The sequence below is a fragment of the Chiloscyllium punctatum genome, chromosome 12 (genome assembly GCF_047496795.1).
Source record: "Chiloscyllium punctatum isolate Juve2018m chromosome 12, sChiPun1.3, whole genome shotgun sequence".
Classification (NCBI taxonomy): Eukaryota; Metazoa; Chordata; class Chondrichthyes; order Orectolobiformes; family Hemiscylliidae; genus Chiloscyllium; species Chiloscyllium punctatum.
The window spans coordinates 9,569,563-9,597,382 of NC_092750.1; the positions used below are offsets into that span (position 1 = coordinate 9,569,563).

General features: G+C 43.9%; 2 protein-coding genes across 2 annotated transcripts in view; both read right to left on the reverse strand.

Annotated features, from left to right (window-relative positions):
• Nucleotides 1-140, reverse strand: part of LOC140483589 (coatomer subunit gamma-1) — a 74,641-nt gene extending 74,501 nt beyond the window's left edge. The window contains exon 1 of the mRNA XM_072581823.1: nt 54-140. Coding sequence (XP_072437924.1) covers nt 54-87 — 34 coding nt within the window. The 5' untranslated portion in view covers nt 88-140. The remainder of the gene's footprint in view (nt 1-53) is intronic.
• Nucleotides 141-10,517: 10,377 nt separating this feature from the next.
• On the reverse strand, nt 10,518-27,395 carry LOC140483465 (urocortin-3-like). Its single transcript, XM_072581661.1, has 2 exons — nt 27,336-27,395; nt 10,518-11,046 (listed from the first exon to the last, which is right to left on the reverse strand). The coding sequence occupies exon 2, from the start codon at nt 11,028-11,030 to the stop codon at nt 10,518-10,520; it is 513 nt and encodes a 170-aa protein (XP_072437762.1). The 5' UTR covers nt 11,031-11,046; nt 27,336-27,395.
• Between the last annotated feature and the right edge of the window lie 425 nt (nt 27,396-27,820).

The following is a 27,820-nucleotide window of genomic DNA, read 5'->3' on the forward strand; positions in this document are numbered from 1 at the left end:
TACATTCCAGTGTCTTGACAAGACTCTTAACCGTCAAAATATTGCTTACCTACCGTATTCGCTGTCGTCATTGAAGAACATTTTCATTCCTCCTGTGACAGAGCTTCAGGAATGTATTCCCTGGTGATCGAGCCCTCAGCACCTGTGTTGGACTCGTGTACAGAAATCCCTGCACTTTGACCTCTGGCTGACGATGTTAACAATGCAGGTGAGAGAGACATTTCCTAAGGTAAACCAGTACTCAATGCAAACAAGCAAAAGAGCCACCTGGTAAATGATCTCATTCATGAGATATTCTCCCCACCATTCTCAGAATGAAAACCGGAAACGAATGGACCGCCTAAATGATCCATGCTGAGGTCAAAATTATTTATAATATATTACTGTAAATCAACATTAATTTAAAAATAATTAAATATTATTTCTATTAATACAAATAAAAATTGATGTTTTGAAAACAGTTCATATTACAGAAGAGAATGTGCTGGAGGTCTCAAAGTATAAAGTTGGATAAATCTCCGAGACCTGCACTAGTGTGTCCCAAAACTGTGGGAAGGGAAGTTAGGGAGGAAATTGCGGGGCCCCTTTGCAGAAATGCTTGTATCATCGATAACCAAAGATGAAAATCATGAGAGGTATAGATATGGTTAATGGTATGTCTCTTTTCCCATGGTTGGGGGTTTTCAAGACTGAGGGGCACGTTTTTAAGGTGAGAGGAGAGAGTTTTATAAAAGATATGTGGGGCAAATTGTTTACACAAAGGGTGGTTGGCATGTAGAATGAACGTCCTGAGGACATGGTGGATATGGGCAGAGTTACAACTTGTAAAAGGCATTTGGATAAGTACATGAGTAGGAAAGGTTTGGTAGAATATGGGCCAGGAGCAGGAAGGTGGGACTAGATTAGTTTGGGATTGTGTTTGTCATGAACTGGTTGGACCGAAGGGTCTGTTTCCATGCTGTATGACTCTATGACTCCGTCAGAGGAAGTTTAAAAAATATAAAGGTGGCTAAATCTCTGGGACCTGATCCAGTGTATCCCAGGATGTTGTTGGGAGCTATGGATGAAATTGTCAGGTCCCTTGCAGAAATATTTGTATCATCTATAACTGCGGCTGAGGTGGAGGAGGACTGGTGGGTGGCAGAGAAGGGATGTAAGGAGAAGCCTGGAAATGATAGATCTGTGGGTGGTGGATAAGTTGTTCGAGGTGATTCTGAAAGATAGGATTTGTGTGCATTGTGAGGTGCAAGGAATGGTTAAGGATAGCCAGAATGTTTTGTTCAAGGGAAATCGTGTCTCACAAACTTGATTGAGTTTTTTGAGGAAGTAGCGAAGAAGATTGATGAGGGCAGAGTTGTAGACATTGTTTACTTGGACTTTAGTAAAGCCTTTGAACAGGGTTTCACATGGTAGACTCGTTAGTAAAGTTAGATCACGTGGGATTCAGGGTGAGCTTGCCAATTGGATATAAAATTGGCTTATCAACAGAAGACAGTGGTGGTGGAGGGCTGTCTTTTTGAACTGGAGACCTGTGACCAGCAGTGTTGCGTGATGGATCCACTTTCGTTCGTCATTTATGTGATTAGATTCGGTTCCCTACAGTGTGGAAACATCCCCTTCAGCCCAACAAGTCCACACCGACCCTCTGAAGAGTAACCCACCCAGACCCATTTCCCCCTGACTAATCCAGCTAACACTATGGGCAATTTAGCATGGCCCATTCACCTAACCTGCACATCTTTGGACTGTGGGAGGAAACCCACACAGACACGGGGAGAATGTGGAAACTCCACACAGACAGTCGCCCAAGACTGGAATCGAACCCAGGTCCCTGGTGCTGTAAGGCAGCAGTGCTAGCCACAGTGCCACCCTATTTAGTTATATAAATAATTTAGATCAGAATGTAAAAAGCATAATTAGTAAGTTTAGGATGACACCAAAATTGGTGGTATAGCGGACAGTAAAGAAGGTTATCCAGGCTTACAAAGAGATCTTGATCAATTGGGTCAATGGGCTGAGGAGGGGCAGATGGATTTTAATTTGGATAAATGCCTGGTGTTGCATTTTGGTTAAACAAACAGGGACAGGAATTATACAATTAAAAGTCGGGCCATAGGGAGTGTTGCCAAACAAAGGGATCTACTGGTGCAGGTGCATAATTCCTTGACAGTGGAGTCGCAAGTAGACAGAGTCGTAAAGAAGATTTTGGCACACTTGCCATCATTGGTCAGTGAATTGAGTACAAGAGTTGGGAGGTCATGGTGTGACTAAAGGACATTGGTTAGGCCACTTTTGAAATGCTGCTATCAGTTCTAATCTCCTTGCTATAAGAAAGATGTTGTTAAACTTGAAAAGATTTGCAAGGATGTTGCTGAGCTATAGGGAGAGGCTGAATATGCTGGGTCTTTTTCTCTTGAGTGTTGGAGGCTGAGGGGTAAAATTACAGAGGTTTATAAAATCATTAGGGGCTTGGATAGGGTGCATAGCCACGGTCTTCTTCCTGGGGTAAGAGAGTCCAAAAGTAGAGGACATAGGTTTAAAATGAGAGGGGAAAGATTTAAAAGGGACCCTAATGGGCAACTTTTTCATGCAGATGGTGTATGGAATGAGCTGCTAGAGGAAGTGGTGGAGGCTGGTACAATTACAACTTTTAAAAGGCATCTTGCTGGGTTTTTGAATAGCAAGGGTTTAGAGGGATATGGGCAAAATGCTGGCAAAAAGGCCTAGGTCAGTTTAGGATATCTGTTCGGGATGGACAAAGGGTCTGTTTCCGTGTTGTATAACCCTATGACTCTGTGACTATAAATTCAGCAGGTAATAAGCAAGACAAATGGAATGTTGGCCTTCATTTCAAAGGGAAATGGAGTATAAAAATAGGGAGGTTTTGCTGAAACTATACAAGGCGTTAGTGAGATCACAGCTGGAATACTGTGAACAATTTTGGACTCCTTATCTAAGGAATGATATGTTGGCACTGGAGGCAGTCCAGAGAAGGTTCAGTACATTGATCTCATGTACAGAGGGACAGTCCTTATGAGGAGAGGATCAGTAGGTTGGGCCTGTACCCATGGGACATAATCTCAAAATAAGGGATCAACCACTTAAGCCAGAACATAGAACATTAAACAGTACAGCACAGTACAGGCCCTTCGGCACCCCCGATGTTGTGCCGGACCAGAGATGAGAGGAATATCCTCCTTCAGAGAGGAGTGGATTTGAGGAATTCTTTACTGTTGAGACTGGGTCATTAAGGCTGAAATAGAAGGATTTTTAATAAGTAAGGGAATTGAGAGTAACGTTGGGAGGGGTGGGGGAAGGCAGGAAAATGGGGCTGAGGATTATCAGGTCAGCCATGATCTCATTGAAGGGAACAGCAGATGCGATGGGCTGAATTGCTCCTCTTCTTATGATCTTATCTTCTCATCCTTTTCCTGAACTCTTGGGAGGCTTTGATCATGGGTTGTCATTAGCACTCTGCCCAAGCTTGTCCCCTTCCATATACAGAACGATCGGTGGTGGGGGGAGATATCCAGTCAGGGGAGCATGTTATCATCACTAAGTGCTGACATTGGGAAACTCAGATTTGCCGAAACAGGAAAGCAATCTCCCCCTCCCCCACACACCAATGTGACTCACATTACCTTTAAAAAAGAACATGTACATGTTTAACAATGGCTTTGAGTGGGTAATCAAAGGAAATCTGAATCATTTAAGATCTCCCTGATGGACACCAGAACTGTTCACAGTAATCCCGATTTGGTGGTGCTGGTGTTGGACAAAATTAAAAATCACACAACACCAGGATATGGTCCAACAGGTTTATTTGGAGGCACTAGCTTTCGAAGCACTGCTCCTTCATCAGGTGGTTGTGAAGCAGGATCATAAGACACAGAATTTAGAGCAAAAGATAACAGTGCCATGCAGCTGCATGTAGAGGAAACTAGTTTTTTTTCTCCCAGAGGGTGGTAGAAATATGAAACGCACTGCCTGAGTGGGTGGTGGAGGCAGGTACTCTTATAATATTTAAGAAGCATCTGGATGAGCATTCAAAATGCCAGGGTATAGTTGGCAATGGGTCAAGTGCTGGTAACTGGGATTAGTTGTATATTGGTCTGTCTCGCCATGATGGGCCAAAGGGTCTGTTTCTATGTGACATTGGGAAACTCTATGTGACAAGTGGAAACACCAAGTGGGACAAGTTTAGTTTGGAAACATGATCAACGTGGACTTTTGGACTGAAGGGTTTGTTTCCGTGCTGTATGACTCCATGATTCTACAGCAGGAAACACTGTCCACTAAAAGTAAGATACTGCCGATACTGGAAATTTGAAACAAACACAGAGAATGCTGGAGAAACTCAGCAGGTCAGGCAGCGTCTGTAGAGAAAGAGAGAGAGAAACAGAGTTAACGTTTTGAATCCAGAATAAAGTGACAACCACCTGATGAAGGAGCAACGCTCCGAAAGCTAGTGCATCCAAATAAGTCTGTTGGACTATAACCTGGTGTTGTGTGATTTTTAACTTTGTCCACCCCAGTCCAACACCGGCACCTCCACCCCATGAATCCAGAATAACTCAGCCTGAAGAATAATCGTACAGAACTCAAAACAATATCTCAATTTCTTTCCCCAAAGCTGTACTGCCAGATGTACTGAGTTTCTCCAGCATTCTCTGTGTTTGTTGCAGATCTATCCAGGAATCAATTGTGAAGTTTGACTATTTTATTTGAAAAGTGTCTTCCTTTAAATTATGCATTTATGGGATGTGAGTGTCTGTGAGATGTGTGGAAAGTAATGCCCATCCCTGATTACTTTAGGGAAAGATTGATATGCCTTCTTCTTGAACTACTGCAGTTGTGTGATGGAGAATTGACGTTTTGGGCATAAGCCCTTCATCAGAGCTCTTTCTGATGATGGGTTTATGCTCAAAATGTCGATTCTCCTGCTGCTCGAATGCTGCCTGACCTGCTGTGCTTTCCCAGCAACAGACCCTCAACTCTGGTCTCCAGCATCTGCAGTCCTCACTTTCTCCTCCCTGCAGTTGTGTAATGTCAAGACATGTTGTGGTGGAAGTCAAAAAGGGTGGTGCTGGAAAAGCCAGTCAGGCAGCATCCAAGGAGCAGGACAGTCGACGTTTCAAGCATAAGCTCTTCATCAGAAGTGTTGTGGTGGAAGCCCCAGGATTTTGACCTAGTGACAGCGAAAGAATGGTGGTGAATGGCTTGCAAGGGAACATGGAGATAGTAAGGACGGCAGATGCTGGAAGTCAGAGTTGATTAGAAGGGGAGCTGGAAGGGCACAGCAGTTCAGGCAGCATCCGAGGAGCAGGACTCCCGACCCAAAATGTCGACTCTCTTCCAGGGGAATGTTCAAGTCTTGGTGTTCCCATGCATCCGCTGCCCTTGCCCATTAGGACAATAGAGGTTGCAGGTTTGAAATGTGTTCCTACAGAAGCCTTGGTGAGTTACTGCACTGTGTGTTGTAGATGGTCAACACTGTTGTCACTGTGTGCTGGTGGTGAGGAGAGGAAATATTGATGGTGGTTCATGGGCAACTAATCAAACAGATTACTTTGTCCTGGGTGGTGTCAGGTTTTTTGAGTGGTGTTGGGGCTGAACGCTTCCAGGCATGTGGCGATTATTCCATCACACTCTTAACTTGTGCCTTGTAGGTGATGGACAGGCTGTGGGCATTCAGGAGTTGAAGTATTCACAAAGAATTCCCAGGCATTGCTCTGTTTCTGAAGCCAGTGTGTTTATATGACTGATCCAACCGAGGTTCTGGCCGGTGGGTGACCCTAAGGGTTTTGGTCAGAGTTTGACAACGTCATTGAATATCAAGGTAAGATCCCATTGATCTCCCTCAAGCTGTTCAGAATTGCAAATATGGCAGCCTTCCCCAATAGCTCGCTGGCAAATAGCTGGTGTACTGTTGGACTATGCAGGCTTTGAAAGCTTCAGGTTCCATTTCCATTGTGCTGTGCCAATCAATCTCACCTGAGGCAGCAGTTCCTACAAATGACCCGACTGCTCATCTACTCAGGGGCCTTTGTTCCTGCTTCCTGACCACCTTGCAGTAAGATATACTGGAGAATGTGCAGATGTTATGAGGGCTGGATTCCATTAGTCGTGATAACCCTTTGATAGAATAGTCTATGCAATCACACAAGTGACAGCAACTTAAAGATGTAAACACATCAGAAAATTTGTCCCATGGCAAGAGAAATCCTTCTCAACAACTCTTTAGGCCTCAGCTGAAGCATTGAGTCCCATTCACAGAATCCCAACAATTTGGAAGGAGGCCATTCAGCCCACTGAGTCCACACTGACACTGTGAAGACCATCCCACCCTGACCCACCCTATCCCTGTAACCTTGCATTTCCCATGGCTAATCCACCTAGTCTGCACACCCCTGGACACTATGGGTAATTTAGTATGGCCAATCCACCCTAACCTGCACATCTGTGGACTGTGGGAAAAAGCCTACACAGACACAGGGAGTATGTGCAAACTCTACACATAAGGTCGCCACAGCCTGGAATTGAACCCAGGTTCCTGGCATTGTGAGGCAGCTGTGCTAATCACCGTGCCACCCCATTCTGCGCAGCACTCTTTAGGAAGGATGCCAGTACCATGGAGGTGACTTTAATGGTTTACAGTAACATAATGGACATCAATTACACAGCAATATAAGGGAGGTTGGGCTTGTTCTCTCAGCAGAAAAGGTCAATGGGAGATTTAATGTCTTAATTCAGTAGGAGTGGAGATAAGATGAGTTACTTTTACACAATGTGTTACGATGATCTGGAATGCAATCTCTAAGAAGATGGCGGAAGCAGATTTAATAATAATTTTCAATCATAATGCACGTAAATTTGAAAGGGAAACATTTGCAGGGCTATGGTGAAATAGCAGCACAGTAGGAAAATTTGGATAGCCTGTTCAAAGTACCGAAAGGTTTTCTTCGATGATAGAGTCATACAGCACATAAACAGACCCTTCGGTCTAACCAGTCCATGCCGACCATAATCTCAAACTAAACTAGGCCCATTTGTTTGCACTTGGCCCATATACCTCCAAACATTTCTTGTTCTTGTACATATCTAAATGTCTTTTAAATACTGTAACTGTACCTGTATTCACCATTTCCTCTGAAAGTTCATTCCACACATGAACCACTCTCTGTGTTAAAAAAAACTGCCCCTCATGTCTTTTATAAATCTTTCTCCTCTCAAATTAAAAATATACCCCCTAGTCTTTAAATCCCCCATCCTGGGAAAAAGACACCTGCCATTAACTTTATCTCTACCCGTCATGATTTTGTTAACCTCTCTGAGGTCACCCTTCAACATCCTACGTTACAGTGAAAAAACTCCCAGCCTATCCAGTTTTTCCCTGTAACCTCCAGTCCTGGCAATATCCTGGTAAATTTCTTCTGAACCCTCTCCAGCTTAATAATATCCTTCCTATAACAGGGTGACCAGAACTGGATACAGTTGTGTAATGTATGATTCAAAATTATTTGAAAAGGGAAATAACATGATAAATCTTTAGTCGAAATGTGTATGTGGAATTGCCCAAACAGGGAGATTGTCACCAGAATATACCGCACATAGTCTTGCCCATTAGGGTGAAGTTTAGAGGGCAAAGTTAATCATTCACCAGTGACAAGTCAAGGTTGAAAGAAACAGAGAACATACAAACAAGTGAATCAGGAACAGGAGGAGGCCACTCAGCCTCTTGAGTCTGCTACACCATTGAATAAGATGGCTGGCTGTGGCGGTGCCAGTACCTGAAGCATGGACTTTTAGCAGCGTTTCCATTGCTGTACTTGGAGCAGGGTCTTGAAGTCCTGGGACATACCACAGAGATCTTGCAGAAGCCCTGGAGCTGTTTTTGAAGACCCCTCTTACGGAAGATGAACTCCATGTAATTCCTTTAATATTCTTTTCGTGATTCAAAGAGGTGTCAGACTGTGGCAATAAAATACCTTTCACTGTATCTTTCTAAATAAATGTGAATAAATAAATTAATCCACAGCTAAAATAAATCCACAAGATCATGGCTGATCTGATGACTCTATATTCTGGCCCAGCCTTGGTAACTTTTCACCCCTTACTCACCAAGGCCATCCTTACCTAGACTGGCCTACATGTGACCTACACCTAAGTGCTTGACTCTTAACTCCCCTCTGGGCAATTAGGAATGGGCAATAAATGCAGAACTAGCCAGTGACTCCCTCATCCTGTGAATGAATTTTTAAAAAGTAGTTGCAATGTTCTAATCCCAGATCCACACTCCCTTAGGAATGTATCTCCTTACTCTGAGCACAGTAGTAACTTTGAAAGGGGATGGCTTGTGAATGGAGTTTTAAAATTCCCATCAAATCCTTCCATGCCTCATGGCCTTATCCCTGCAATCTCTCCAACCCTGTCATCCCCATGTACTGCTTCAACATCTAGTCTTGTCTGTATTCATGATTGGCTTTACCCCACCCAGGGAATCCATATCTCCAATTGGCCCATCGTGTTTGCACTAGCTCACCGTATAAGTAATTTGCTCATGCCATTCCCCGCCCCCCCCCCCCCATCCATGTAATATGAGCAAGTTACTAGTCATGCATGGAATTTAAGAGATGCCTGGATAATATGTAAACATTAACTATGACATGTAAATACTACATGGTATTTACTGAAGGAGTTATTAAACCAGTTCTAGAGACAGAAATGGTGGGTCCTGCTCTTGACTCTGATCTTTGTGGCCCACCTTGCCCTGACCCAAACACAGTGATCCTATGTCCCCAGTTAGGGTGCAATGGCCTCTCAGTGTTCCCAGGCCTTGGTTATTGAGCCTGCCAATGTACCCTCTGTCCTAAACCAGGTATTAAACCAAGCTCTCCAAGGTGAATGACAAAAGATCCCAAGTACTATTTGCAGAAGAACATGGGGATTTCTCTCCTTGTTCATATTTTAAAAATTTATTCACAAGATGAGGGATAAGCCAGTGTTTGTTGCCTAGAGGTTTTTATTTTATTCATTGGATGCAGGCGTGACATTTATTGCCCATCCTAGGGGCAGTTAAGAGTCAACCATATTGCTGTGGTTCTGGAGTCACATATAGGCCAGACCAGGTAAGGACAGTAGATTTTTTTCCTTTAAGGGCACAAGTGAAACAGCTGGGTTTTCTCCCAGCAACCAATACATGGTCCCTATTAGACTCTTAATCCCAGATTTTTAATTGAAATTAAATTCCATTATCTGCTGTGACTGGAGGAGAACCCAGGTCCCTAGAATATTGGGCTGTTAATCCAGGTAGTGATAATACCACTAGGCCATCGCCTCTCCCTGTTCATGTGGATGTCTCAAATAGCACAAAGCTAAACACTAACTGGTCATTTGTCACATTGCTGTTTGTGAGAGCTTGCTTGCCACATTTCCTATAATACAAAAGGGAGGGTACTTCGAAAGTATTGAGTGCAAGGAACTTTGGGATAACCTAAGGCATTTAAAGATGCAGCTTCTTTCTGATGATTTATAAATCATATCACATGATATGTTCATATATTAAAAATGAATTATGTAAGGTTGAAGAAAGAAATTGGTTGACAATGAACCAAAGTTCTCCATAGTCAGTGAGATACTTCCTCTATCTCTCATGCATCTATCTTTTAGTCAGTTCAAAAATCTTAACATCATGTAGTACAGAAGAGGCCCTTCAGCCCATTGATTCTGTAGTATCATAAATACATTTCGACTTACATTTTCCAACACTCGGCCTATTTCCTCAATTTCTATGAAACTTCAAATGCTCATTCAAGTGCTTTTTAAAGTTTGTGAGATAACCCACCTCAACTAACCCCACCCAGGGAGTCCATATCTCCAATTGCTTGGGCCTTAAGCTTTAGAATTCTACCCATTCTCCCTAACCAATTGATCTCTCTGGGCTCTGTTATAACCACAGCCAACCATCTTATTCAATGGTCTAGCAGACTCAAGGGGCTGAGTCAAGATTCAAATGGTACTGGAAAAGCACAGCAGGTCAGGCAGCATCCGAGGAGCAGGTAAATTGACGATTCGGGCAAAAGCCCTTAATCAGCCCCCTTGTATTCTGTCAGACCTGCTGTGTTTTTCCAGCACCACTCTAATCTTGACTCTAATCTCCAGCATTTTCAGTACCCACCTCCCTCGGGGGGCTGAGTGTACAGTGATTATATCTCACCTCCTCCAAACACATTCCTCAAAAGCTACCTCTTTGAATAAGCTTTAAGTCACCTGTCCTGATATTCCCTTAGATGAATCAATGACAAATTGTGTTTGACAAAGTTCATGTGAAGCATCTTAGGACATTAAAGCTTACAAATCTTGCCCTGTGTTTGATTATCAGAGCAAAATGCAAAGGAAAAAATCCACCAGAAGTGCTGGAATGATTCAAGAATAGATTTAATTTGTCTATTACACAATAAATAATCAGAACATGAATAAAAAGCTACACTTTAGGTACAAGTTAATTTTTCTTTTGTTCATTTTCCAATCCGTGCCATCAGTGCAGCATTGGCAGCAGCTTTTGCCCTCATATCTTTTGCCTTAGCAAGGTCAATGAGGATGCTGAGAATGTTGGTGGGCACATCCAGGGACAAGGAGAACCTGGTACCCTTGCTATTCCTCCTGGACAGCAACATCTCCCTCCCCCTCTGCATGTCGAAAGTGTACTGGAATGGCAAGGTGAATGTCCTCCTGGGCCAATAGGTCACCGCATCAAGGGGGCGAACCGATGCGGGGTCTTCACGTTTGACTTGTGAGCGGTCAGGATACCGGTCGCTCCCTTCGGCTGCCATGGGGTTTCCGAGACTCGGGTCAAGGATTCGTACGGCCAGCAGGCTTTTCATTTCCTCCTCTTCCTCCTCCATCTTGGCTGTGCTTTCCTCATTGCTGTAGCTGCCCACAAACCTTTCACCCTTGACCTCGTGACCTTTCAGTGACACAAAGGACACGACGAGGAGAATTGAGAGCATCATGAAGCTCTGACTGAACATCCTGGTCTGGTCTGATCTGAAGAGAAAGATAACATCATGAATTTGGCACCAATTAAGGTCCTGAACGCTACAGAAAGGAAACGCATTTAAAATTGTTCCACTGCAGAAAGGGGCCATTTGGCCCATCGTGTTTGCACTAGCTCACCGTATAAGTAATTTGCTCATGCCATTCCCCGCCCCCCCCCCATCCATGTAATATGAGCAAGTTACTAGTCATGCATGGAATTTAAGAGATGCCTGGATAATATGTAAACATTGACTATGACATGTAAATACTACATGGTATTTACTGAAGGAGTTATTAAACCAGTCCTAGAGACAGAAATGGTGGGTCCTGCTCTTGACTCTGATCTTTGTGGCCCACCTTGCCCTGACCCAAACACAGTGATCCTATGTCCCCAGTTAGGGTGCAATGGCCTCTCAGTGTTCCCAGGCCTTGGTTATTGAGCCTGCCAATGTACCCTCTGTCCTAAACCAGGTATTAAACCAAGCTCTCCAAGGTGAATGACAAAAGATCCCAAGTACTATTTGCAGAAGAACATGGGGATTTCTCTCCTTGTTCATATTTTAAAAATTTATTCACAAGATGAGGGCTAAGCCAGTGTTTGTTGCCTAGAGGTTTTTATTTTATTCATTGGATGCAGGCGTGACATTTATTGCCCATCCTAGGGGCAGTTAAGAGTCAACCATATTGCTGTGGTTCTGGAGTCACATATAGGCCAGACCAGGTAAGGACAGTAGATTTTTTTCCTTTAAGGGCACAAGTGAAACAGCTGGGTTTTCTCCCAGCAACCAATACATGGTCCCTATTAGACTCTTAATCCCAGATTTTTAATTGAATTTAAATTCCATTATCTGCTGTGGCAGGAGGAGAACCCAGGTCCCTAGAACATTGGGCTGATAATACCACTAGGCCATCGCCTCTCCCTGTTCATGTGGATGTCTCAAATAACACAAAGCAAAACATTAACTGGTCATTTGTCACATTGCTGTTTGTGAGAGCTTGCTTGCCACATTTCCTATATTACAAAAGGGAGGGTACTTCGAAAGTATTGAGTGCAAGGAACTTTGGGATAACCTAAGGCATTTAAAGATGCAGCTTCTTTCTGATGATATATAAATCATATCACATGATATGTTCATATATTAAAAATGAATTATGTAAGGTTGAAGAAAGAAATTGGTTGACAATGAACCAAAGTTCTCCATAGTCAGTGAGATACTTCCTCTCTCTCTCATGCATCTATCTTTTAGTAAGTTCAAAAATCTTAACATCATGTAGTACAGAAGAGGCCCTTCAGCCCATTGATTCTGTAGTATCATAAATACATTTCGACTTACATTTTCCAACACTCGGCCTATTTCCTCAATTTCTATGAAACTTCAAATGCTCATTCAAGTGCTTTTTAAAGTTTGTGAGATAACCCACCTCAACTACCATCCCAGACAGTAATTCCAGACACCCACTGCTCTCTTGGGGTTAAGAAACCTTTCCTTAAATCCCCTCTAAACCTCCTGCCTTTAACTTGAAAAGGCATCCTGATTTGCTAAATTTGCGAATTGCAATTCTGTACATTCAAACATGACTTTCTCATGGAAACAAGGCCCTAGATCACGGGAGAGAAGGCCAAGAGTGCTCCTCTAGTTCCTCAGTGCCTGGTAACACCAGGATGACACCATGCCGCCCCTGTAGCTGTTGTAAAGAGCCTTGGTCAGATTATGAGAGAAAGTGAGGACAACAGATGCCGGTGATCAGTGTCAAAAAGTGTGGTGCTGGAAAAGCACAGGAGGTCAGGCAGCATCAGAGGAGCAAGAGACTCGACATTTCAGGCATAAGTCCTTCATCAGATTATGTCTGGAGTAGCTGCCTCCAGTTTTAGACTGCATCGTAGGAAGGTTATACTGACTCACCAGAGATTCACCAGAGTAATTATTTATATTATTCTAATGGGAAGTGGGCGTTGAAACATAGAAACATAGAAAGTAGGTGCAGGAGTTGGCTATTCGGCCCTTTGAGTCTGCCCCACCATTCAATATGATCATGGCTGGTCATGAAATCTCAGTATCCTATTCCCACCTTCTCCCCATCCCCCTCACATGCCACCTAGCTTAGTGTCATCTACAAATTCGGAGATACGACATTCAATTTCTTCATCCAAGTCATTAACGTACATTGTGAATAGCTGGGGTCCCAGCACTGAACCCTGCAGTACCCCATTTGTCACTAGGTTAAAAACAATGACTGCTGAAGCTGGAAACCAGATTCTGGATTAGAGTGGTGCTGGAAAAGCACAGCAGTTCAGGCAGCATCCGAGGAGCAGGAAAATCGATGTTTCGGGCGAAAGCCCTTCATCAGGAATTAATGAAGGTTATCGTCCAACAGGTTTATGTGAAAGTACAAGCTTTTGGAGCGCTGTTCCTTCATCAGGTAAGTAATGGGGCAGGATTATAGGACACAGAATTTATAGTAAAAGGTCAAAGTGTCATACAACTGATGCAATGTATTGAACAAACCAAGATTGCTATAAAGTCTTCAATCACTTAGAATGGAGATGCAGGTTTCGATTGATTAATATTGATTAAATTCCAGAAGTCCTGCTATTCAATGTAATCATGGCTAATCTGATAGTCCTCAAACTCACTTTCCAGCCTTTCTCCATAACCTTTGATTCCTTTACTGATTAAAACTCTGTCAGTCTCAGCCTTGAAAACATTTAATGGTCAGTCTCTGCAGCCCCCGTGGCAAAATATTCCACAAACTCACTGCCGTCAGAGAAGAAATTCCTCCTCATTTTTGTCTTAAACATGCGATCACTTACTCTAAGATTGTACCTTCTGGTCCTCGACTCTTCCTCAAGGGGAAACAACCTTTCTGCGTCTACCCTGTCAGTGATTGATATTTGAGTGGATGTGTTCTAAACCCCAGGCCCTACATCCTCTTCCTCTAACCTAACTTAGAGGAGGTAAGCTGTAAGTTCTTGTTCTTGTTTTGGAGACTAAGTGTAGAGTAATGGCAGCGCAAGCAGTGGAGTGTTCCTCCTGCAGGATGTTTGAGGTAGGGGTGACCACTAATGCTCCTGCCGACTTCATCTGCAGGAAATGCAGTCAGCTCCAGCTCCTCACAGAACGCGTTAGGGAACTGGAGCTGGAGTTGGATGAACTGAGGATTATTCGAGAGGCTGAGAGGGTGATAGATAGAAGCTACAGGGACATAGTTACGCCAGAGAACAGAGGTAGCTGGGTAACAGTTAGAGGTGGGAAGGGGAGGAAGCAGGCAGTGCAGGGTTCCCCTGTGGTCGTTCCCCTCAACAATAAGTATACCGCTTTGGATACTGTTGGGGGGGACGGCCTAGCAGGGGTAAGCTGCAGTGACCGGGTCTCTGGCACGAGGTCCAGCTCTGAGGCTCAGAAGGGAAAGGGGCAGAGGAGGAGAGCACTAGTTATAGGAGACTCTATAGTTAGAGGGACAGTCAGGCGGTTCTGTGGACATGGGCGAGACTCTCGGATGGTTTGTTGCCTCCCGGGTGCCAGGGTCTGAGACGTCTCGGACCGTGTCTTCAGAATCCTTAAGGGGGAGGGTGTGCAGCCAGAAGTCGTGGTACACATTGGCACCAACGACATAGCTAGGAAGAGGGGTGGGGAGGTCATTCAAGAGCTCAGGGAGTTAGGCTGGAAGCTAAAAGCTAGGACGGACAGAGTCGTCATCTCTGGGTTGTTGCCAGTGCCACTGACAATGAGGCAAGGAATAGGGAGAGAGTGCAGTTGAACACGTGGCTGCAAGGATGGTGTAGGAGGGTGGGCTTCAAGTATTTGGACAATTGGACTGCATTCTGGGGAAGGTGGGACCTGTACAAGCAGGATGGGTTGCACCTGAACCAGAAGGGCACCAATATCCTGGGAGGTAGGTTTGCTAGCACTCTCGGGGGGGTTTAAACTAATTTGGCAGGGGGATGGGATCTGGACTTGTAGTCCAGCAAGTAGGTTAGCTGTTTTTCAGGATGTCCAAAAATGTAGGGAGGCTGTGGAGAAGGTAGCACTGACAGGGAATACTTGCGGACACAGAGATGGGTTCAAGTGTGTATACTTCAACGCAAGGAGTATCAGAAATAAGGTGGGTGAACTTAAGGCGTGGATCGGTACCTGGGACTACAATGTTGTGGCCATCACGGAAACGTGGATAGAAGAGGGACAGGAATGGTTGTTGGAGGTTCCTGGTTACAGATGTTTCAGTAAGATTGGGGAGGGTGGTAAAAAAGGAGGGGGGTGGCGTTGCTAATTAGAAATGGTATAACGGCTGCAGAAAGGCAGTTCCAGTGGGATCTGCCTTTGGAGGTAGTACGGACTGAAGTCAGAAATAGAAAAGGAGCAGTCACCTTGTTGGGTGTTTACTATAGGCCCCCCAATAGCAGCAGAGATGTGGAGAAACAGATTGGAAACAGATTTTGGAAAGGTGCAGAAGCCACAGGGTAGTAGTCATGGGCGATTTCAACTTCCCAAATATTGATTGGAAGCTCTTTAGATCAAGTAGATTGGATGGGGCGGTGTTTGTGCAATGTGTCCAGGAAGCTTTTCTAACTCAGTATGTAGAGTGTCCGACCAGAGGGGAGGCCATATTGGATTTGGTACTTGGTAACGAACCGGGACAAATGATGGGCTTGTTAGTGGGTGAACATTTTGGTGATGGTGACCACAATTCTGTGACTTTCACCTTAGCTATGGAAAGAGATAGGTGCGTGCAACAGGGTAGGTTTTACAATTGGGGGAAGGGTAAATACGATGCTGTAAGACAGGATCTGAGGAGCATAAGTTGGGAGCATAGGCTGTCAGGGAAAGATGTCATTGAAATGTGGAACTTTTTCAAGGAGCAGATACAACGTGTCCTTGATATGTATGTACCTGTCAGGCAGGAAAGAAATGGTCGTGTGAGGGAGCCTTGGTTGACGAGGGAGGTTGAATGTCTTGTAAAGAGGAAGAAGGAGGCTTACATAAGGTTGAGGAAACAAGGTTCAGGCAGAGCATTGGAGGGATACAGGATAGCCAGAAGGGAGCTGAAGAAAGGGATTAGGAGAGCTAAGAGAGGGCATGAAAAATCTTTGGCGGGTAGGATCAAGGATAATCCCAAGGCATTTTATGCATATGTGAGAAACATGAGAATGACAAGAACGAGGGTAGGTCCGATCATGGACAGTAGTGGGAGACTGTGTATTGACTCGGATGAGATAGGAGAGGTCTTGAATGAGTACTTTTCTTCAGTATTTACAAATGAGAGGGACCGTATTGTTGAAGAGGAGAGTATGAAACGGACTGGTAAGCTAGAAGAGTTAGGAAGGAAGATGTGTTGGGCATTTTGAAAAACTTGAGGATAGACAAGTCCCTCGGGCCTGACGGGATATATCCTAGAATTATGTGGGAAGCAAGAGAGGAAATTGCAGAGCCGTTGGCAATGATCTTTTCATCTTCACTGTCAACGGGGGTGGTACCAGGGGACTGGAGAGTGGCGAATGTTGTGCCCCTGTTCAAAAAAGGGAATAGGGATAACCCCGGGAATTATAGGCCAGTAAGTCTTACTTCGGTGGTAGGCAAAGTAATGGAAAGGGTACTGAGGGATAGGATTTATGAGTATCTGGAAAGACACTGCTTGATTAGGGACAGCCAGCACGGATTTGTGAAGGATAGGTCTTGCCTTACAAGTCTTATTGAATTCTTTGAGGAGGTGACCAAGCATGTGGATGAGGGTAGAGCAGTGGATGTAGTGTACATGGATTTTAGTAAGGCATTTCATAAGGTTCCCTATGGTAGGCTTATGCGGAAAGTCAGGAAGCATGGGATAGAGGGAAATTTGGCCAGTTGGATAGAAAACTGGCTAACCGGTCGAAGTCAGAGAGTGGTGGTAGATGGTAAATATTCAGCCTGGAGCCCAGTTACGAGTGGAGTTCCGCAGGGATCAGTTCTGGGTCCTCTGCTGTTTGTGAGTTTTATTAATGACTTGGAAGAAGGAGTCGAAGGGTGGGTCAGTAAATTTGCAGATGATACGAAGATTGGTGGAGTTTTGGATAGTGAGGAGGGCTGTTGTCGGCTGCAAAGGGACTTAGATATGATGCAGAGCTGGGCTGAGGAGTGGCAGATGGAGTTCAACCCTGTCAAGTGTGAGGTTGTCCATTTTGGAAGGACAAATAAGAATACGGAATACAGGGTTAACGGTAGGGTTCTTAGTAAGGTGGAGGAGCAGAGAGATCTTGGGGTCTATGTCCATAGATCTTTGAAAGTTGCCACTCAGGTGGATAGAGCTTGTAAGAAGGCCTATGGTGTATTAGCATTCATTAGCAGAGGGTTTGAATTCAAGAGTCGTGAAGTGATGTTGCAGTTGTACAGGGCCTTGGTTAGGCCACATTTGGAGTACTGTGTGCAGTTCTGGTCGCCTCACTTTAGGAAAGATGTGGAAGCTTTGGAGAGGGTGCAGAGAAGATTGCCTGGAATGGAGAATAGGTCGTATGAGGATAGGTTGAGAGTGCTAGGCCTTTTCTCATTGGAACGGCGAAGGATGAGGGGTGACTTGATAGAGGTTTATAAGACGATCAGAGGAATAGATAGAGTAGACAGTCAGAAACTTTTTCCCCGGGTACAACAGAGTGTTACAAGGGGACATAAATTTAAGGTGAAGGGTGGAAGGTATAGGGGAGATATCAGGGGTAGGTTCTTTACCCAGAGAGTGGTGAGGGCATGGAATGCGCTGCCTGTGGGAGTGGCAGAGTCAGCATCATTGGTGACCTTTAAGCGGCAATTGGATAGGTACATGGATGGGTGCTTAAGCTTGGACAAATGTTCGGCACAACATCGTGGGCCAAAGGGCCTGTTCTGTGCTGTATTGTTCTATGTTCTATGTCCCCTAAGAATCTTATATGTTTCAATAAGGTTGCCACTCAATCTTTCAAACTCCAATGTGTGGCCCAACCTTCTCAATCTGTCCTCATAAGACAGTCACTCCATACCTGGGATCAGTCTCATGAGCCTTCTCTGGACTACCTCCAATGACAGTCTGTCTCTCCTCAGATAAAGGACCCAAACCTTTCACAGGATTCCAGCTATGGTCTGACCAGTGCCTTGTATAGTTTTATCAAGACCTCTTTACTTTTACTTTTATGCTCCATTCCTTTAACTATTCTATTTGCCTTCCCTATCACCTGTTGACCTTGCATTATGTGGTTTATGTATGAGGACTCCTAAATCCTCCTATGTGTAGCTTTCTGCAGTTACTTAATCTGCACATTTCCCTGTGCAGACTCTGAGTCAACCTGACCACTTGCCTTCGCTCCCACTTTTGCATCATCAGCAAACTTGGCTATAGTGTTCACTTTCTTCATCCACATCATTAATCTATAATATTGTGAATAATTATTTCTCCAACACTGATTCTTGTGACACTCCACTAGCTGCAGCTTGCCATCCTGAATATGTCCCCATTTTCCCAATGATCTGATTTCTATTAGTTAGCCAGTCCTCTACCCATCTTAATGTGATACCTTCAATTCCATGGGATCTCATCTTATGAAGTTGCGTACATGTTTTGCCTTACCAAACGTCTTCTGGAAATTCAAATACATTTTATCCACCGCTTCCCCTTTATTTATCCTGCTTGTATTCCTCAAAAGAAAACCCACACAGACACTGGGGGGAACGTGCAAACTCTACATAGTCACCTGAGGCTCGAATCAAACCTGGGTCCTTGGTGCTGTGAGGCAGCAGTGCTAACCATTGAGCCACTGTGCCAGCAAGATCATAGTGTCATTCACTGATGGTTTGTTCAATCAGTGTATGACACTTTGATCTTCTGCTGTAATTTCTGTGTCCTATGATCCTACTCCACTAGCTACCTGACAAAGGAGCAGGGCTCTGAAAGCTGGTACTTCCAAATAAACCTGTTGGGCTATAAGCTGGTGTCATGTGATTTTTAACTTTATCCTTTATAATATGTTGGTGGCTCAGTGGTTAGCACTCCTGCCTCACAGCACCAAGGACTTGGGTTTGATTCCAGCCTTGGGAGATTGTCAGTGTGGAGTTTGCACATTCTCCCCGTATCTGTGTGGGTTTCCTCCGGGTGTTCGGGTTTCCTCCCATAGTCCAAAGATGTGCTGATTGGGTGGGTTGGCCATGCTAAATAGCCTCATTGTGTCCAGAGATGTGCAGGCCAGGTGGATTGTCCAGTGGAAATGCAGGGTTACAGGGATAGAGTGGGATGCCCTTCAGAGGGTGAATGCAGATGGGCCAAATGGCCTTGATCTGCAATGCAGTGATTCTATAATAAGCTCCGACATTTTCCCAATATCGTCAAAAGGAAGAAGGCAGCTTACGTAAGGTGGAGGTAGCAAGGATCTAGCACAGCTTTACAGGATTACAGGCTTATGAGAAAGGAGCTCAGAAATGGACTGAGGAGAGCCAGGAGGGGGGCACAAAAAAGGCTTGGCAGGAAGGATTAGGGAGAACACAAAGGCATTTTACTCATACATGTGAAATAAGACAATCATCAGGGCCAGTCAGAGATAGCGTAGGAACCTTGTGCGTGGAGTCTGAACAGATTGGGGAAGCCCTAAATGAGTTATTTACTTCACTTTTCACTAAGGAAAGGGACCTTGTGAATGAGAACTTTGAGGAGTTGGGAAAGAGGCTTGAACAGATCGAGATTGATGAAATTGATGTGCTGGAAATTTTGGCAAACATTAAGATTGATAAGTCCCCAGGGCCAGACCAAATTTATCCTAGGCTGCTCTGGGAAGCGAGAAAGGAGGTTGCTAAGCTGCTGGTGAAGATCTTTGCTTCCTCTCTCTCCACAGGAGTTGTGCTGGAGAATTGGAGGGTGGCGAATGTTGTTCCTCTTTCCAAGAAGGTGAATGGGGCAATCCTTGCCAATTACAGATCAGTCAGTCTTGTGTCTGTGGTCAGCAAGGTCTTGGAAAGAATTCTGAGGGTTAGAATTTCAGCAAGGCATTTAATAAGGTTCTCCATGGTAGGCTCATTCATAAAGTCAGGAGGTATGGGATACAGGGAGATTTGTCTGTCTGGATTCAGAATTGATTGGCTGACAGAAGGCAGAGAGTGGTTGTAGATGGAAAGTATTCTGCCTGGAGGTCATTGATAGTGGTGTTCCACAGGGCTCTGTTCTTGGGCCTCTGCTCTTTGTAGTTTTTATAAATGACTTGGATGAGGAGGTTGAGGGGTGGGTTAGTAAATTTGCTGATGACATAAAGGTTGGTGGTGCCATTGATAGTATTGTAGGCTGCTGTGCAACATAGACGGGATGCAGAGCTGGGCTGAGAAATGACAGACGGAGTTCAACCTGGATAAAGGCTAAGTGATGCATTTTAGAAGGTTGAACTTGAATGCTGAATACAGGATTAAAGACAGAATTCTTGGTAGTGTGGAGGAACAGAGGGATCTTGGTGTTCAAGTGCATAGATCCCTCAAAGTTGCTACCCAAGTGGCTAGGGTTGTTAAGAAAGCATATGGTGTTTTGGCTTTCATTAACAGGGGGATCGTGTTTAGGAGCCACAAGGTTTTACTGCAGCTTTACAAGTCCCTAGTGAGACCACACTTGGAATATTGTGTCCAGTTCTAGTCGCCCTGTTATAGGAAAGATACAGAGGCTTTGGAGAGGGTGCAAAGAAGGTTTGCTAGGATGCTGCCTGGACTGGAGGGCTTGTCTTACGAAGAGAAGTTGACTAAGCCCAGAGGTTTCTCGCTGGAGAGAAGGAGGAAGAGAGGTGACTTGATCGAGGTATACAAGGTAATGAGAGGAATAGATAGAGTCAATAGCTAGAGACTTTCCCCCAGGGCAGGATTGACTGGCACAAGGGGTCTAGTTTTAAGATGTTAGGAGGAAGGTATAAAGGGGACGTCAGAGATAGGTTCTTTACGCAGAGAGTTGTGAATGCATGAAATGCGTTGCCGGTGGTGGTGGTGGAAGCAGAGTCATTAGGGACATTTAAATGACTGCTGGACATACACATGGATAGCAGTGAATTGAGGGGTGCGTAGGTTAGGTTTTTTTATTTTAGATTAGGAATAATCCTCGGCACAACATTGTGGGCCGTAGGGCCTGTTCTGTGCTGTACTTTTTTATGTTCTGTGTTCTATGTTCAATAACAGGCCTTAGTCTAAATGGCCTATAATTACTAGTTTTTGTCTCCTTTCTTGTTTAAATAAAAAAGTGTTACATTTTGATGTTCAATCCTCAAGGACTTTTCCAGATTCTGAGAATTCTTGAAAGATTACTACCAGTGCATCCATTATCTCTATAGCTACTTCCTGTAATATCCTAGGATGCATTCCATTAGCCCACCTTTTCTCTAGTAATAGTTATTATATTTATTTGCTCCTTGAATATTTCATAATTTTGGAATTCTATTAGTGTCTTCTACTGTAGAGTATTCATTAATTCCTCTACCATTTCCCGTTTCTCATTCTCAAAGAGCCCACATTAACTTTGGCCTCTCTCTCCTCCTTATATATTTAAAGAAGCTCTTACCATCCATCTTGATATTAATTGCAAGTTTGCTCTCAAAGTTTATCTTCTCCCTCTTTTTTTTCTTGATTGCTTTTTGTTTTTAAAACTTTCCTAAATCCTCTGGCTTATCACTAATCTTCGTCACATCATATGTTTTAAACTTTAATTTGATTCCATCCTTGACTTACCTAGTTAACCACAATTGGCTTATACCCTTCTCAAAATCCTTCTATCTCACTGAAATATATCTTTATTGTGAACCATAAGCTATTTTCCTAAATGTCTTCCGTTGTTCCTTAACCATCTTTGCCATTAAACCCCTTTCCTTGTCTACTCCAGCCAGCTCTGAAATAATTTCTTTGTAATTATTCTCATTTTAAGTTCAGCACAGTTGGTTTCAAACCAGGTAACCCCCTCTCATACTGAATGCTCAAGTCTACTGTGTTATGGTCCCTGTTTCCAGGAGGATGTTTTTCCCTGACATTGGTTATTAAACCTGCCTCATTTCCATAATAGCCTAGCTGGATTCACAATGTGTTGTTCTAGGAAGCTGTCCCGAATACACTCTGTGAATTAACTATTTTGAGAGGATTTGTAGCTCAGGTTGTTGATAAGTCTGTAAGTTAGCTCGCTGAGCTGGAAGGTTTGTATTCAGACATTTTGTCACCATGACTGGATAACATCATCAGTGAGAGTCTCCGGTGAAGTGCTGGTGGTATGTCCCACCTCTCTATTTATAGATCTTGGTTTCTTAAGGTGGTTGATGTCATTTCCGGTTTTGTTTTTCAAGGGAAGGTAGTTAGAATCTAAATTGATGTGTTTATTGATGGAGTTCCGGTTAGAATGCCATGCTTGTAAGAATTCTCAAACATGGCTTTGTTTCGCCGCTCCTCGGATGTGTGTTTTCCCAGTCAAAGTGATGTCCTTTTTTGTCTGTATGTATAGAAATTAGTGAGAGTGGGTTGTGTCCTTTGGCGGCCAGTTGGTGTTCATGTATCCTGGTGGCAAGTTTCCTGCTCGTTTGTCCGATGTAGTGTTTTTTTTTCACAGTTCTTGCATGGTATCTTGTAAATGATATTAGTTTTGCAGGTGGTATGTAATGAATCCTTTAAGTTCATTAGTCACTGTTTAAGTCTGTGAATGCTTCCTCATGGCTTCCTCTACCAATGTGACTACCCCAATCTATATGAAGATTAAAGTCATCCATTATTAATGCCCTGATTATCTCTTTATTTATTCTCTGTCCTGCTGTACAGCTATTGTTGGATGGCCAATGTACACTATTCCTGCCAGTGTTTTCTTTCTCTTCTCATTTCTTATCATAGCCTTATGAATTCTACATCTTCTGATTTAAGATCACTTCTTGCTATTTGTAATGATTGGAGCCATTGACTATAAGATCCTTTATTGGGGTTGTTAAACTGGGGGCCAATCAGAGATCCCTGGCTGACCAATATACTCAGGGGAGAGGTGGGCACCACGAGGTGTGGAGTGTTTCATTTTCCCCTCCAATTGTATTTTGATTTAGTCCCTGATTTCCCCTTCACCCTTTGTCACTGGCCACTTGGGTGTTTCCTTTCTTCCTGTGGTGGAAATTGAATAAAGATTTGTAAACTTTGTGTCTTTTACTGTGTCTCACACCTACACACACACACACCATGGGGTGCTGGGGAAAATATAAGCACTACCACCTGACTGTGGTAGTGCGGGGGTGAAGGAGAGAAAATATATAACCAGGAGATTAGAATCTCCACATTTGTGAAAAATAACTATAACCAGGGGAGAGCTGGGCACCACGAGGTGTGGAGTGTTTTATTTTCCCCTCTGATTGTATTTTGATTTAGTCCCTGTCCTCTCCTTCATCTTTATGATCACGCAGCATTGCCCTTCATTGAGAAGGGCTCTGCTTGTCACTGGCCACTAGTGTGTTTCCTTTCTTCCTGGTGGTGGTAAATGAATAAAGACTTATACATCTGTTAGTCTTCACTGTGCCCTATACTTGCACGCACACATCATGGGTGCTGGGGAAATTAAGTACTACCGCTGTTAGGCAGTAGTGCGGGGGTTTAGGAAAAAGAAAAAAAAATACAACCAGGAGATTCAGAATCTCCTCAGTTCAGGGGACTGACTCTAAACTGGCTGTCCACAGCCAGAGTACTGTGCCCTAGTAAATAAAGGGCTATACAACCAGAGGATTTCGAATCTCCTCAGTTCAGGGGACTGACCCCGGGCCAGTGTACTGTGGACAAGTAAATAAAGGGTGACTTGGTGATGGGATCCCAGCCTCTGTGCAGTTATTTCACTACTGTACTTATTCTATCCCATAACACTGCTGGTCTACTACCCTTTACTCTCTGCCTGTCCTTTCTGAAAGTCAAAGATCCCTGAATATTGAGTTCCTAGCTTTGACCTCAGTGCAGTCTTGTCTCTGCAATGGCTGAGAGATTACATCCATTAACTGAATTCATTTTGTTCTGAATACTGTGTGCATTCATTTAAAGAGCTATTAATTTCGCCTTTTTTTGACCATTTTTCGTTCTTTGTCCTGATTGGCTGTTGTTTTTCTATGTTTGTGGAATCTGTTTGTATACACTGAATATTATTACTCAAATAACTGCCCTATATTACTGCCATATTGGCTTGCTTTGTAAGCTTATTATTCCTCTCTCTCAAGCCCTCTATTGGTTTATCTCCCCTCTGCAGCGATTTTATTCCCAGCAAGGTTCCAATGAAACCTATCCCACTAGAACAGCTCCCTTCCAGCCCAGTGTTGAAGTCAATGTCTCACAAGTGTAAACCCATCCACCACCACCAATCTCTCGCCCACCCCTAATTGACCTTGAATTAGTGGCATGTTCGGTCATCTAAAAGTCAACCACATTACCGTGAGTCTGGAGTTACTTGCAGGTTAGGTTTCCTTACCTCTTTAGCAAATCAGGTTTTACAACAACAATTGGTGGTTTCAGGGCTACCATCAATGATAACTTGCTTTCAATGGCAGTTCTGTTGATGGAAGCCAAATTCTATCAACTGCTGTGGTGGGATTTGAACCTATTTCTGAAAAACATCAGTCTGAGCCTCTAGATTATGAACCCAGTGACATCACCACTATACCATTAGCAAAAGTACAGCGTATGAAAGGGTTAAGTAATGAAGAAAATGCCCCCGAGTTTAACAGATAGAAGGGCTCTCTATTCAAAGTGTTTAAAATCTTTAAAACATTCAGTAGAATAGATAAACCGAAACTATTTCCCTTCATGAGAAGATCAAAAATGAGGGGATAAAGATTGAAAGTTAGGACTATGCTATTTTGGACAGGAATTGGGAAGCACATTTCAGACAAAGCAATGGAAATCTGGAATTCACTCCCCCAATCCCACCCCCCAAAAAAACTGTGAATGTTTTCAAGAGGAAAATCAATAGATTTTCATTGGCTAAGGATATGGGGGGATATGAAGTGAATCAAGAGTATGGTACTGGAAAAGCACAGCAGGTCAGGAATTCCTAATGAAGGGCTTATGCCCAAAACGTTGATTCTCCTGCTCCTCGAATGCTGCCTGACCTGCTGTGCTTGTCCAGCACCACTCTAATCTCGACGGAATTGTGTCTGTCAATGCTGTTCAGAGTGCAGTAAAATCAGAGGTTGCCCGAGCCTAGCCCACATATAAATATCATTGTGGCTCACCCTCTACCTCTTCTTCCTGGTTTCAGCAACAAAAAGTGATTCACTGTTCTCTTGGTTGTGCAGACACTATCTTGCTGGGTAGTCCACACCATATATGCTTTTATCTCCCCTGCCATACTGACTGAATCTCTGTGGTTAATTCACCTTCTGAGTTCATGTCCACAACCCGTGTTTAACACTTACAGTTGAATCGGATTATTTACTTGGCTTGGGTTTACCTGTGGCCTCAGAACCTTTCATTAGACTGGCTGTTTTAACCCACCGCTGCATTCCTGATGTCCTTACACTCTTACTGTTAGCTTGGGTGTCTGATGCCTAGCCCCTCCATCTCACCCTCTTCATCACTGGACTGTTTGCACTGTCTCCAGGCTGAAGAATGCCAAAGAAGCCGAATCAAACGCTGGCCATTCTGGCCATCAAGCCTGCTCTCTCACGTCTGATATGGCCTTACTTCCACACTCTTGCCTCTGCCCTTTAACCCTTGCTCCCTTGACAATCAAAAATCTACCTAACTCAGCCTTGGAAGTATTCATAAAATCCCTACAGTGTGGAAGCAAGCCACTCAGCCCATGCCAACCCTCCAAAAAGCACCCCACCCAATCCCTGCATTTCCCATGGTTAATCCACCTAGCCTGCACATCTTTGGACTGTGGGAGGAAACCCATGCAGACACGGGGAGAGCATGCAAACTCCACACAGACAGTTTACTCAAGGGTGGAATCAAACCCAAGCCCCTGGTGCTGTGAGGCAGCAGTGATAACCACTGAGGCACCGTGCGACTCCTGTATTCACTTACTCATTCTCTTCTGGTTTATGTGAAAAATAATTCCAAGCACTAATCGTCCACTCAGAAGGAACTCCTCTTCATTTCTGTATTAAATGGAAGAATTTGGATTTTGAAATTGTACCCCAGATCTAGACTTCCCAATAAGACTGTTTCCTTTCAGTATCCATCTCACCAATCCCCCTCAGAATCTTCTATACTTAAACAAAGTGTTTTATAATGCTGTACTATTGTCCTATGTACATACTCACTGTAACACAGCGCTTCCGTTTCAAAGGTTTGATTGGGATTTTGGACGGCATGTTTCCACAATTAATTACAGCAATTTAAGCTGGATTCTACAGGGATGCGTTTGTAAGTATAAGTTTCACAATGAGACTTCGACTTCCCTGCTGTTCTGTTAGCCCTCCGTGGTCTCTGCACTCCCCCGACTCTGGTCCCTTGTGTATTCCTGACTTCGACTGCTCCACTATTGCTGCCCCCTGTCTCCCCCTATCTCGCACCATCCTCCCCTCAGCGTCTCTACCTCACTCCTCCTTGCACACAACTATATAATCATCTTCTGATAGGGACCTGTGCTCAGAACTCCCTCTCTCAGGCTCCATGTCAAACCTTGTCTGTTAGCACTGCTGCTAAACTACTTGCGATGGGGTGCTACATAAGTGCAACTTGTTGTTGTAAATTGGCACCCGACTGGGCTTGTGATTTCTTAGTGTGGGCTGAGGTTGGGGGGGCGGGGGGGAGCATTTTCTTCTGCTACAAAGTGTGTGGGTCAACCCACAGCAGGGAGACTGCAGCGGGTTAAGAAGGCAGCTCACCCCCCACCTTCTCAAGGGGAAACTAGGGACGGGGAGTAAACACTGGACCTGCCCACATCCGAGGAGTGATTAAAACAAAAACAGAGTTAGTGCAGTTTGAGATCTGCACTCTCCACGTTCCCCTTCAATGGAATACTTCGATTTGGCCATTGCCACAGTTCTGCTTGTAGCAAGATTCACTTCCAGTATTAAATGGAAAAAGATATCCATTCTCCAAAGCATAAAAGTGTTCCTAAATGCTCATTCCCATACACTGTATCCAACACCAACGCGATTAAAAATAATCAGCTGAATGAACCGTGACATTTATTTTTCACAATACACAAATAGCATGTATTTACAAACTTCACTAAGAGTGACTCTACAGAAACAAAATCATTAAAAACAATTAACTTCTTAGAGACCATTCGCATAAACTGAGGCTGAAATTGATCAGCTACTGTGTGGCTCCTTAGAGTAACTTTGAAAAATAGTTTATGTTTCTTTTTTTTTCTCGCAAAAAAAGTCAGATAACCCTTACCAGTGGTTGGTTGCTCGTTGAGAAAATTCCTGTGCGTGTTAGCTTTCTCGGACAGATCAGATGTAACCAGCGTCTCTCCGCCTCAATGAACCTGCTTGATTTATATTTTCAGATTCCAGCTTCCAGATCTCATCTCTCTGTCTGTCCTCTCTAGGGGTCTAACACAAGCGCTCGTCATGTAACTATTTTCCTCTTACGTAGGAATGTGGTTAACTAACACACACAAACACACACACACACACACACACACAATCGTTAAAAGTATGAGATAAAGATGCATTGCAATTTTCTAACAGACCAATTTAGATCCTTGTATTCTGATTGTCACGCTGTTTGCCAGTCAAATAACATCCTCTGTCTCCCATAGTCCATTTCCCCAGAGGACCGGCCACAATTGGAAAAGACATTACCACGCAATTAGATAAAAGTAAGGTGCTGTGGTTGCTGGAGATTGGGGGTAGAACAAAACAGAAAGTTTTTAAAGC

Coding starts and splice junctions, on each gene's coding strand:
- LOC140483465 (XM_072581661.1), bottom strand. CDS start 11,030: ATGTTCAGTCAGAGCTTCATGATGCTCTCAATTCTCCTCGTCGTGTCC.